Below are 13,108 nucleotides of genomic sequence, written 5' to 3'. Positions count from 1 at the left end.
ATAGGAACTATGTTAGCAATTCTTCAGCTGTACGCTACAACCCCTGAGTTTACTGATTCATTAAAAGTTCTTGCTAATGGGCTTGCAATTTCATGTGCCAGTTCCTTTAATATTCTTGGATGAAGATTATCTGGGCCCTCCGATTTCATCCCATTAAGCTGTTCGAGTTTAGCTTCTACCTCGGATGTGGTAATATCTACCTCCATATCCTCATTCCCATTTGTCATCCTACTATTATCCCTAAGCTCCTCATTAGCCTCATTAAAGACTGAGGCAAAGTATTTGTTTAGATATTGGGCCATGCCTAGCTTATCCTTAACCTCCACTCCATCCTCAGTGTTTAGCGGTCCCACTTCTTCTTTCTTTGTTTTCTTCTTATTTATATGGCTATAGAACCTTTTACTATTGGTTTTAATTCCCTTTGCAAGGTCCAACTCTACATGGCTTTTGGCCTTTCTCACTTTATTCCTACATGTTCTGACTTCAATAAGGTAGCTTTCCTTGCTAATCCCTCCCATCTTCCACTCCTTGTAGGCTTTCTGCTTTTTCTTAATCACCTCTCTGAGATGCTTGTTCATCCAGCTTGGTCTACAACTCCTGCCTATGAATTTTTTCCCCTTTCTTGGGATGCAGGCTTCTTATAGTTTCTGCAACTTTGACTTGAAGTAATTCCAAGCCTCCTCTGCCTTCAGATCCACAAGTTCTTCATTCCAATCCACTTCCCTAACTAATTTCCTTAATTCTTTAAAGTTAGCCCTTTTGAAATAAAAAACCCTAGTCCCAGATCTATTTTTATTTATCCTTCCATCTAGTTTGAACTGAATTAGCTCATGATCACTCGAACCAAGGTTGTCCCCTACAACCCTTCTGCTACCAAGTGGGGAATAAGCCTCTTTGGCAGGAGTTGAGGTGCATTAAGGTCAAATAGCAAAAAACTCTAAGTAGATATTGGCAGCATGAGGGGTTGGCATTTGCTAGGAAGTACTGAATTTCCAGTGGCAAAGAAGACCAAGGTGAAAGCATGGGTCTAAACAAAAGAAGAGTTACAACTGAATGAGGCTTGTACTAATGTCAGCATTTAAGAGTTTGACTGAACTTATTTTAAGACATGTACATAAAGTCTGATACGCTGTAGGACATTTACTGCAGTTAGCAATAGATAGATTGTTTAATAAAACATTAATGTTCGACACTCTAGAGGAGATTTTCAAAGGCACAAATTACAGCAAGGCACCTAACTCCCCTTAAAATTCTCTGGAGTTGGGACTTTAACTGCCTCTGATGCTTCTGATAAATCTCTGTGTTCCTTTTTTAGATATTTAAGCAGATGTGCATTAGGAATTTTCTGCTTATCCTGTCACACTCTACTTTATAATTAAATTGGGAACGTTCATTCAACATTTTTTTCCTGCAGGGATTAAATTCATCCAAAAAGTAGGAAACTGGGTTTGATTTGAGAATTGATTGGGAAGCATTATGCCAGCTGGGGGACCTAGACATAAAAATAATGACTATTGCTGCACCAGAAGAATTCTCTCCTGACTTGATCTGGGGCTTCTAGAGTCCTTTTACACTACTCTCACCCCTTTACGTGGAATAGGGACTGGATCAGGGCTGTGAATCTCACTATGTGAATTCAGCCCTTTTTTTTGTTTGCCAATATGCTAAAAGATTGGGATATTTACAGATGTGTTACAATGGTTGTGAACCTATTTCTGCTAAGGATTGCTCATTGACATTTACTTGTTATATGTACTATTCATTATTTGTGCCATGTTAAATGACTGAAACATTTATATATAGGAACAAAATTAAAGAAATTTAAAGATGGCTACATACATAAGAGCATAAGAATGGCCACATTGAGTCAGACCAATGGTCCATCTAGCCCAGGGGTCGGCAAACCTGCATTGGCCTGGAGCCCGCATTGGCCTGGAGTGGCAAACCACGGCCAGTGGGAGCCGCAATCAGCCAAACCTGTGGATGCAGCAGGTAAACAAACTGGCCTTGCCCGCGAGGGTGCTTACCCTAGTGAGCCGTGTGCCAGAGGTTGCCGATCCTAGCCAAATATCCTGTCTTCTTACAGAGGTTAATGCCAGATGTGTCAAAAGGAATGAACAGAACAGATAAATCATCAAGTGATCCATCCCCTGTCATCCAGTCCCAGCATCTGGCATTCAGAGGCCTATGGACACCAAGAGCATGACCTTGTATCCTAGACCATCTTGGCTAATAGCTATTGATAGACCTGTTCTCCATGTACTTATCTAATTGGTTTTTTTTTTAAATTCATTTATGCTTTTGGCCTTCACAACATTCCCTGGTAATGCGTTCCACAGGTTGATTGTGTGTTGTGTGAAAAAGTACTCCCTTTTCTTTGTTTTAAACCTGCTGTTTATTAATTTAATTGGCTGACTTCTGGTTCTTGTGTTACATGAAGGGGTAAATAACACTTCCTTACTCACTTTCTCCACACCATTCATGATTTTATAGACCACTATCATACTACCACCTTAGGCATCTCATTTCTAAGCTGAATAGTCCCAGTCTTTTTAATCTCTCCTCATAGAAAAGCTATTCTATACTCCTAATCATGTTTGTTACTCTTCTCTGTACCTTTTACATTTCTAACATATCCTTTTTGAGATGGGGTGACAAGTATTCAAGGTGTGGTTTTATCATGGATTAATATAGTGAGATGTTGATATTTTCTGTCTTATTATATATCTCCTAATGGTTCCTAACATTCTGTTAGTGCTATACATTGAGCAGATGTTTTCAGAAAATTATCCACAATGAATACAATATATCTTTCTTGGATGGTAACAGCTAATTTAGACCCCCACCATTGTGCATGTATAGTTGTGATTATGTTTTCCAATGTGAATTACTTTGCATTTATCACTATTGAATTTCATTTACCATTTTGTTGCCCAGTCACCCGGTTTTGTGAGACCCCTTTGTAATTCTTTGCAGTCTTTTTGGTTTTAACTATCTTGAGTAATTTTGTATCATCTGCAAACTTTGCCACCTCACTGTTTACCTCTTTTTCCAGATCATTTATGAATATACTGAATCATACTGGTCCCAGTATATATCCCTGGGGGGCTCTGCTGTTTACCGCTCTCCATTCTAAAACCTGACCATTTATTCCTACCCTTTGTTTTCTGTCTTTTAACCAGTTACTGATCAATGAGAGGACCTTCCCTCCTATTCCATGACTGCTTACTTTTCATAAGAGCCTTTGGTGAGAGACCTTTTCAAAGCCTTTCTGAAAGTTCAAGTACACTGTACTAACTGGATTACCCTTGTCCACATGTTTGTTTGACCCTCTCAAAGAATTCTAATAGCTTGGTGAGGCATTATTTCCCTTTTATAAAAGCCATGTTGACGCTTCCCTCAACATCCTGTGTTCCTCCATGTGTCTGATAATTCTGATCTTTACTATCATTTAAACCTATTTGCCTGATGCTGAAGCTAGGCTTACCGGGCTGTAATTGCTGGAGCCTTTTTGTAAAAAAATTGGTGTCATTATAACTCCAATCAATTGTCTTAAGTGACGGGCTACATACCACAGTGTGTATGAACGTTCAGCACAAATGCATTTACAAGAGTGTTTGTCAAACTTCTACTTTCTTCCACCATTCTTGTGAACAAAAAACCCCAAGTATAGGAACGTTCATAGAAAATAAGTGCTGTGAATCCTATTAAAGCATATTAGAGGTTTATTTGATTGACTGACTGCTGGTTGTTACTGTTTTGTAGCACAGTAGCAACAGCTCTGTCACTGGTGAAATGCCTTTTCTCCATAGAGAGATTTAGTGGTCAAACAATGAACATCTCTTCCAAAACCAACATATGCCATCAGGGGTAAAATCAACATTAATTTACAATTTGTGCAACCCCTTTGTTTTCAGTGGGATTGCATGAGGTATAAGTCATCACACTTCTGGGCCTGATTGTGCACCCAGGTATGTAGCTGTAACTCCCATTGAAATAAACATATAACTGAGAGCAGATTTGCCCCAGTTACTCTAAATCAGGACCCCAATCATTATTTTATTTATTTATTTATTGTTGTAGCACCTAGGAGCCCTAGTCATGACCTGGACCCCATTGTACTAGTCATTGTACAATTGTGGAATAAAAAGAATTTCCCTGTTCTAAAGAGCTCTACAACTTTTTGCATGCAAAACTTGTTTAGGGGCTTCTTTTCCTTCTAATTTATACCAGTCTAACTCCATTAACTTCAGTACAGTTACTATACATTGATTTACAGTGGGAGAAGTGGAGAGAATCCAGTCCAATAAGTGATCTCAATGGCAATTAAGCACATAAAAGATCAAATGCTGAACTCCATTAATTTAAAAACAAATAGTATGTTTCAGTTTAAAGCTAGGAAGATGAAACAATTAAAATCAAAAGTGATTTATTAAATATTTTATCTCATCCTTCTTGTGAGGTTATTCAGTTTTTAACCAATAACAATATGGGTAGATGTTTAAAAAACCATAGATTATAAGGCCAGAATAAAACATTGTGATCATCTAGTCTAACGTCTTTTATAACACAGGCCACAGTCCTTCCTTGAATAAATTCCTGTTCGAACTAGAGCATATCATTTAGAAAAAAAAATCCAATCTTTATTTTAAAATGTCCAGTAATGAATCCTCCACAACTCATAGTAAGTTGTTCCAGTGGTTAACTACCCTCACTGTTTTTTTTGTTTGTTTGGTTTTTGAAGCATCTTATTTTGCATCTTAATTTGTCTAGCTTCAACTACCAACCATTGGATCTTGTTATACCTTTATTGGTTTGATAAATGATTCCTCTATCAAATTATGTTCCACATCTAAATAATTTTATTCTGTAATCAAGTCATCCCTTAATCTTCTCTTTGATAAGATAAATTGATGAAACTCCATGAATCTTTCATTATAAGGCATGTTTTCCATTTCTTTTATCCTTCTTGTGGCTCTTTTCTGAACCCGCTCCAATTTCCCAATATCCTTCTTAAAGTATGACTGGAACTAGACACAGTATGCCAAAAGGCTTGTATCAGTGCCAGAGACAAAGGTAGTACACCCTTTCAGCTACCTGATGTCCCCCTGTTTATACATTCAAGGATCACATTAGCCTTTGGGGCACAGTGTTGCACTGGTAGCTAATGTTCAGCTGATTATTTTCCCAACCTCCAAGTCTATTCTGGACTTGTTGCTTTCCAGAATAGTCTCCAATATAGCCTGAATTTTTTGTTCCTAGATGTATGACCTTACATTTTGCCATACCAAAACGCATATTGGGTGCTTGTGCCCAGTTTACCAAGCGGTCCAGATTACTCTATCAATCACCTGCCCTCTTCATTATTTGCCACTCCCCCAATCTTTGTGTCATCTGCAAATTTTATCAAACACAATATCCACTTCATTTCTTTTTTTCTTTCTTTAAACAACAGCAACGTAAGGTAGGTTTCCATGGTACTGAAAGATTTTCATTTCACCTTTTTTTGTCAGTCTGGTTTAAACAAATGGATCTCTTTCCTGTTTATGTTTGTAATCTGTTCAAATAAACACCACCACATTTTTTAACATTTAAAATGTGCTGTTAAATTCTGTTTAGTGCTACTTCGGTGGCCACTATCTATATGCTTTTATTAACCAACCAACCAACCAACAAAAGTTTCCTGCCTTTAACTAGCAAAAGAAAATTAAAATGTTGAAATAAGGAATTCATTGTTCATATGTTTCATGATTAAATCCTTTAATAATGTATTCGTTCTTAAAGCATCTGTGCTTTTGTTTGAATGTATGTCAACACAGGATAAATGGTTATGAAATCTGTTTGAAAGGTGCTTACTTCTTTTTAAAAGCACAGCTAGTTAGTAAGACCTCTTTACAATCCTGTAGATAGGATCATAAAAATATAGGGCTGGAAGGGACCTTGAGAAGACATTGAGTCCATCTCCTGCACTGAGGCAGGACCAAATATATATAGCCATCCCTGACAGATATTTGTTTACTTATACTTAAAACCCACCAATGATGACGATTCCACAACCTCCATTGGTAACCTATTCCAGTACTTAACTATGTTTATAGCTGAAAAGGTTTTCTTACTATCTAATCTAAATCTCTCTAGCTGCAGATGAAGCTGATTACTTCTTATACTACCTTCAGTGGACATGAGGAACAATAGATCACTGTCCTCTTTATAACAACTTTTTACATATATGTGGACTGTTATCATGTCCTCCCTTAACTTCTCTTTTCTAGAATAAAGATGCACAATTCTTTCCACTTTTTCTCATAGATCATTTTTTCCAAACCTCTTATAATTTTTGTTACTGTCCTCTGGAGTCACTCCATTTTGTGCACATTTTTATTAAAGTGTGGTGCCCAAAACTATACACTGTCCTCCAGCTGGGATCTCATCTGTGCCAAGTAGCAGAGCTGAACAATTATTTCCCATGTATTACATATGACACTCCTCTTAATACACCCCAAAATGACATTTGCCTTTTTTACAATGGCATCACATTGTTGATTCATATTCAATTTGTTATCCATTGTAACCCCCAGATCCTATTCAGAAGTACTATTCCCTAGCCAGTTATCTCCTATTTTGTATTTCTGCAAATGATTTTTCCTTTCTAAGTTTAGTATTTTTTCATTGTCTTCATTAATTTAATCTTATTGATTTCAGACCAATTCTATGATTTGTCAAGATTGTTTTGAATTCTAATCCGGTCCTCCAAAGTGCTTGGTGTCATTAGCTCTTCCAGCTTGGTGTCATCTGCAGATTTTATAGGTGTACTCTCCACTCTGTCATTCAAGTCATAAATGAAAATATTGAATAAGACTCTACTAGATTTGTCCCTCCAGTGTGACAGCAAAACATTGATAACTATTCTTTTAGTAAGGTCTTTCAGCAGTCGTGTACCCACTTGAGAGAAATTTTATTTAAACCACATCTTCCTAATTCATATATGAGAATGGCCTATAGTACTCTGTCACTAAAATAAAAATATATCATGTCTACTGCTTTGCCCTTCTTCACTAGTCCAGTAATCCTATCAAAGAAGAAAATCAGGTTGGCTTGGCTTGGTTTGTTCTCAACAGATCTATACTGGCTAATACTTATCACTCTGTTATCCTTTAGATGCTTACAAATTGATTAATCAGTTTGTTCCAGTATCTTTCCAGGTACTAAAGTTAGGTTGAATGGTTCATAATTTCCATGGATCCTTTTTGTTCATCCTTTTAAGTTAGGCATCCATCCTTCATTTGTTCTTGAAGATAATCACTAATGGTTCAGAGATTGCTTCATCTAGTTCCTTAAATATTGTAGGGTGGATTTCATTAGGCCTTGCAGACTTGAACACCTTGAATAATTCATCTAAATATTCTTTTAACTGTACTTTCCCTATCCTGGCTTGTGCCCCTTTCTCCTAGTTGTTAATTTTAATTGTGTTAAAGCATATGGTCACAATTAACCATTTTAGTGAAGATTTAAGCAAAATAGATATTAAACAGCTCAGCTTTCCAGGATTCATCTATTATTAACTCTCCTTCCCTACTAAGTAGTGGATCTGCATTTTCCTTAATCTTTTTCTTGTTCCCAGTGTATTTATAGAACCTCTTCTTCTTGCCTTTTATGTCCCTTCTTCTTGTAACTCATGTTGGGGCTTAGCCTGCCTGATTTTGTCCCCACATGCTTTTGCAATTCTTTTGTACTCATCCATAGCAATTTGTCCGTTTCCACTTTTATGTCTGATTTTTTTTTAAATTAAGGTAATTAAAGAGCTTGTGATGGAGCCACATTGGTCTCTTAATACTGCCAGTTCCCTAAGTTTGTTAAATCTGCTTTTTTGAAGTTCATTGTCCTTATTCCACTGCTCTCATGTCTTCCTTTCCTTAAAATCATGAACTATCATTTCATGATCACTTTCACCCATTGTAACTTTACATTTGCAACCAATTCCTCCCCGTTAAAATCAAATCTATAAATGGCTCCTCACCACCACCCAGTTACTTACACCTTCTGAGAGAAGAAGCTATCCCCAACATGTTCCACAAATCTATTGGACCTTTTGTGTTTTGCCATATTTCCTTTCAACTGCTATCTGAGAAGTTAAAGTTCCCTATTACTAGCAGATCTTGTGCTTTGGGTATTTCTGTTATTTGCTGTAGAATGCATCATTCAGGTTCTCTTCCTTATTTGTCAGTCTATAGTAGACCCCTACCATGACATCGCCCCTGTTTTTCCCCATTTTATCATCATCCAGAGACTTTCTACTAGCCAGCCTCTCACCTCCTTCTGGACTTCAGAACAAGTATGTAAATTCTTAGTGTACAATGCACACCTCCTCCTCATATATATGAAAGCTGTGTCCATTGTACACAGTCAAATATCTAATTTAGTCTGCAATTCCATATTTCAAAAAGGAAAAAAAAAGATAGCTCTGAAAAAGAATGCTTGTATACTGCAGCAGTAATAAAAGGAGTGCAGAAGTAGGGTAGACAAAGTGATGTATTGGAATCCTGTGTGTGGCCGCAGAGCCGGGGTTAGAACTACAAGTGCCCAGAGGAGGAATCTTCCCTCACTCAGAAAATAGCGCGGCAGTAGTTAATGAGCATATTTGGTAAGTTTTTGAAGGCCGTGTGGGAATCACCACTACAGGCCAATCTACATGTTTCAGTGTACCCTCAGTCCAGAACATCAGCTCAAATTGGGATTCAGAAACCTGTGCCCACCAGCACTCAGCTCTAGCCTGCTGGGAGTGAGCTCCAGCCCATCTGCACTGTCCTTTAACAACCCCCACTGCTGCTGTGTTTCTATATAGGGAGAAGAAAAGGTGTTGGTCAAAAGGAAGTATCTAGGGAGTGTGGGTGGCATAGCTGAGCAGGGGAGGCAGTGTTCTGAGAGGAGGAGCTAAGCACTAGATAGTTGCTTTGGAGGAAGCTGAGCAGGGCAAATATCTGGGGAAGGGTAGGGGACCAGTCAGGAGGTAGTGCCCATTGGAGAAAGGGACATCCAGGGAGTTGAACAAGGGATAAATATTGGGAGAGGGATCAGAGGATATTCCAGGGGAAGGATGAGATTATGTTGTTGGGGAAGTGCCCTATCTACCAATTTGAAGTAAAAAGGAGGAGGTTCCCCAATTTGTGTGTGAATTTTTTTGTAAATTTCAGGTTCAGTTTCCTGAAATTCACACACATGAAAAGGGTGATTCCTCTGAAGATCAAAGTTCAGAAAATGAAACCAAAAAGAAATGTGAATTTAAAACCATAAATGCTTCATGATTTTCAAGCCACTCATAATTTACTTTTCTTTTTATGGTCTGATAATTTTTTGAATTCATGGGTTTGGCAAAGTTTAAGGCTGCTTAAAAATGTTTAGTTTCTTGTATTAAAAGTAAATATGTGTATACACTAATTTACTATGTGGTATTTTCTTTTTGAATGTTCTTGGGATATATTAATAAGATCTACATTCAGAATTTGAACACAGTGACTGAATCTGACAATGTGCAGTCCTTTCTGAAAAGTCCTGAAAAGGCAGAATTGTGGTTTGTACTTAAACAAGGAGTTACGCTGCAGGAAGGTCAATAGTAACTGTACATAACTTGCCCCAATATACTTTTTACATTATGTCCCAGAAATCAAACATCTATGGCTAAAACTCTGCCATGGAATTTGATATTAGAAACAAAGTGGGCTGAATCTTTTAGCTTTAAAAAAAAATGAAATAGGACCTGTGACCTTCAAAAGCCATTCAGATGTTAACATCATACCCTCAATGACTAAGTTAAAATCAGCCAAACAAAATATGATCTGTTATGTATTCTTTTTTATATGTACCAAACTGAGAGGTGAAATTTAGCTTTGAGCTACTGCACTGATTTTTTTTTAAACAAAACAGGTGAGTTGTCATTACCCTTTCATTAAATGACCTCTCAACTTTTTATTTGATAAGGCATAAATTATTGTCACTCTATGTTGTTTTTCAAGTAAGGGGAGAATGTATTTCTGCTTGAGCAAACCATAAAATACTGTAATTGTGCTAAGGGGAAAAATCACTGCAAGAAAAGGAGCAGAGAAAGCAAAATTGGACTTGTTTATAAGCAATTCTGTGTACTGGTCGCAGGCTGTCCTACTTTTAGCCCTGTAGAATTTTAAATTAACATTATCATGGTATAAACATTGGGAAATCAAGGACCATATTTTCAAAAAGTATGCTTGTGTTTTTATGTGCCCTGCCCTGACTTTCATGCAGACAAACTCCTTGGTATATGTGCATGACCAAAAAATGATTGGCATGTTAAAACCAGTGTTTGTAAGTATGTAAATCGGAGGGGGAGGAATCAAAGTCCCTCACTCAGATTAGTGCACATACTTTAAATAATTCACACACACCCCTTTTGTTTTTTACAGTGTAAACACTGTAAAGGCCCAGGCTGTAGTGACACTATTGAAGATAATAGGTGTTTGTCCTCATTAATCAGTTAATTAGACATGTAAAATCTAATCATGAAACAGAATGTTCATGGTCAGTCCCTCCTCCTTTTGCTCTTCTCCCATTGGGCTCCCAAGTTATTTTCTTTGCCTTGGACACGAATTTGCTGATACCTTAGTTGGTGCACCATGTCCCATACTAAAATGTTGACAGTCTCACTCACTCTTTGTCCTTTATGAAGGTCCCAATAAATACTTCTAGATATGTTATTTTCTGTTATATTCTGTTCTGCATCCAAACTTTTTTATTTTTGAAATAGCCTTTCATGCTTTGTCTAACTTTAGGATCACACCACTAGAACAGTAACCACTTCTTTATAGAACAGCAATCTGGCAATCCATCCATACTGTCACCAAACACTATTGCCTGACTCTAACCAGCTGATGTGGCATTTGGATGACAAGTTTTGAGGACAATCCTCAGGGTTGCCCTTAGGGAAAGATTCCTCAACCCAGGGTATGATTCATATTTTTTCTTCACAGTCCTGCCTTCCTTCATTTCTGCCTTTTCATCATCTAGAGTTAATAGTACATGTTTTCATTCCTGGCAGCCATACCATGAGGAAACAATAAGTGAAATCTTGGCCCCATTTAAATCAATTGCAAAATTTCCATTAACTTAATTGAAGCCAGGATTTCACAAAATATATTTTTCTTTCTTCATAGTTGTTTTCCAAGGGCTGGTAACACTATGGAAGTCACCTTCCCAGTTCACTGTTCTCCTGGTGCAGGACTTGGTTGAGGCAATTTAATACAAAAAAGCTTAAATACTTATTTACAGCTTTAGAAGTTCTCTGCTGGGTAGTCTTTTGGGAGCAGAGAAAAGGATGAATATTTTGGTATTGAATCTGTCTCCCAAGTAGAAGCTATCTGGTAATAGATGAAGAGGAATGCCCCTCATCTGTACAAGTGTTAGCACAGAAAACAATGAGCAGGTGAGGAAAAAAATATTTTTACATTTGATTTTCTGTCTATCTGCATTCATAGATTTCAACTATGCTCAATACCATGGAGATTCTTATCTGGAATTTCAAGGTTTGCAGTTGAAACCACAAAACAACATCCATCTAGAATTTCAGACCTATAGCTGCCAAGGACTCCTTCTGTACATTGAACGGAGCCCAGCAACAATGGGACATTTATTTATTCAACTCTTCATCAAACACGGTACCTTACAGGTAGAGTATCTTTTTTTTTTTTTAGAAAAAATAAAACATTGTGAGCTTTTGTAATTAATGTTTATTCAGCTTCCAGCTGTATGTATACTGTTTAGCATATTGGGGATTTCCCAGTATTTCAAGTGAAATAGTTGCTTAAATTGTGATTTTTCAGAATTCTGCTGCCTGTGATCATCATGACAGATGAAACTAATGTTAATGCTGATAGAAAAGGAAAACGATATGGAAATCATAGTAAAATTCTCCCTAACAAAATGCACACATTAATAGGTAAAATAGGCAGAATAATTTGAATCTACTTCAGAGCTTGTGGAGTTCAAGGTGTTTGTCTTTCATCTAAAAAGCCGTGGAAGTTTTTTTATATAGAGACAAGGAGAAAAAATAGATGTATCCTCTTGGACTTATTGAAATGAAGGCACTAACCTTACCTTTTGTATGTGGGACCACATTTTGCACCTTGTGCAACCTCATTGAAGTGATTAGTAGTGCATGGGGAATGAATCAGTGAAGTTGTTTTATTGACTTTAGAGAAGAACTTGCAAATAGAGAAAACAACTCATTCACTTGTAGTCCTGATCAGGACCTGTTCACTTAAGCTTGAGATACTCATGCAGAATTCCACAGTATCATATCAAACTAGTTAATGTTTGGTATATCAGGACAAAATAAATATGATTAAATTTATTTATAAATTTGAAATAGTGACGATTTATACTGCAGTACAATTTATTCGTGTCAAAATATTCAGTAATGTTTTGTCAAGATTGTTTTAGTAAAGAGCCTGGTAAGCACAATTATAAGATATTTTAGAAGAATATTTAAAGGTCTAGTGCCCTTTAACCTCCTGCACATCCCTCATTACTATCATAAATTTCTATGCATAAGTTACCCTAATTGTACTGCTCTGAGGGGAATCTTGAATATTAGGAATAGATGTAAAAAACAAAGCTGTCCTCAGATGTGGAGGCTAGTTTGAATTAAATACACACCCACATACAAGAGAAGATTTTAACATTATGGTTTTATATTGGAAGGTGGAAAGCTTAGGTGTAAAATAGTGACGTTTCAGTGACTGACTACTTATCCAATAGGTTGACATGGGGCAAGGAGTTACACAAGGTTTAGCAAATTTTGATAACATTAAGACAAAGTTAGTTTTTCTTACTGTAAATTACCGATGCAGAAAAAAATAGACATTTGTGTATTTTTAGACAAGTATTAGTTTCAAAAAGACTTAATTAACAAAAATGTATTAAAAAGCTTTGATATTAATAACTTTCACAGTGTGGTTACCAAATGTCCCAATGTGGCATGTTAAAACTAATTCAATTCACTTTTAGTCATTGACAAAACTGTTCAATTACATGTAGATTTAAAACCCAATGTACAATGGTTTCATGTATACAGTACAGTGAT

The 13,108-nt window shown here is 36.8% G+C and overlaps 1 protein-coding gene across 1 annotated transcript in view; it reads left to right on the top strand.

Annotated features, from left to right (window-relative positions):
• LOC123366635 (protein eyes shut homolog) overlaps positions 1–13,108 on the top strand; it is a 220,115-nt gene that overhangs the window by 170,209 nt on the left and 36,798 nt on the right. The window contains exon 5 of the mRNA XM_045010282.1: positions 11,502–11,692. Coding sequence (XP_044866217.1) covers positions 11,502–11,692 — 191 coding nt within the window. The remainder of the gene's footprint in view (positions 1–11,501; positions 11,693–13,108) is intronic.

Source organism: Mauremys mutica, chromosome 3 (assembly GCF_020497125.1).
Source record: "Mauremys mutica isolate MM-2020 ecotype Southern chromosome 3, ASM2049712v1, whole genome shotgun sequence".
In the NCBI taxonomy this organism is placed as follows: domain Eukaryota; kingdom Metazoa; phylum Chordata; order Testudines; family Geoemydidae; genus Mauremys; species Mauremys mutica.
This window is presented reverse-complemented; position numbering and strand designations above follow the sequence as displayed.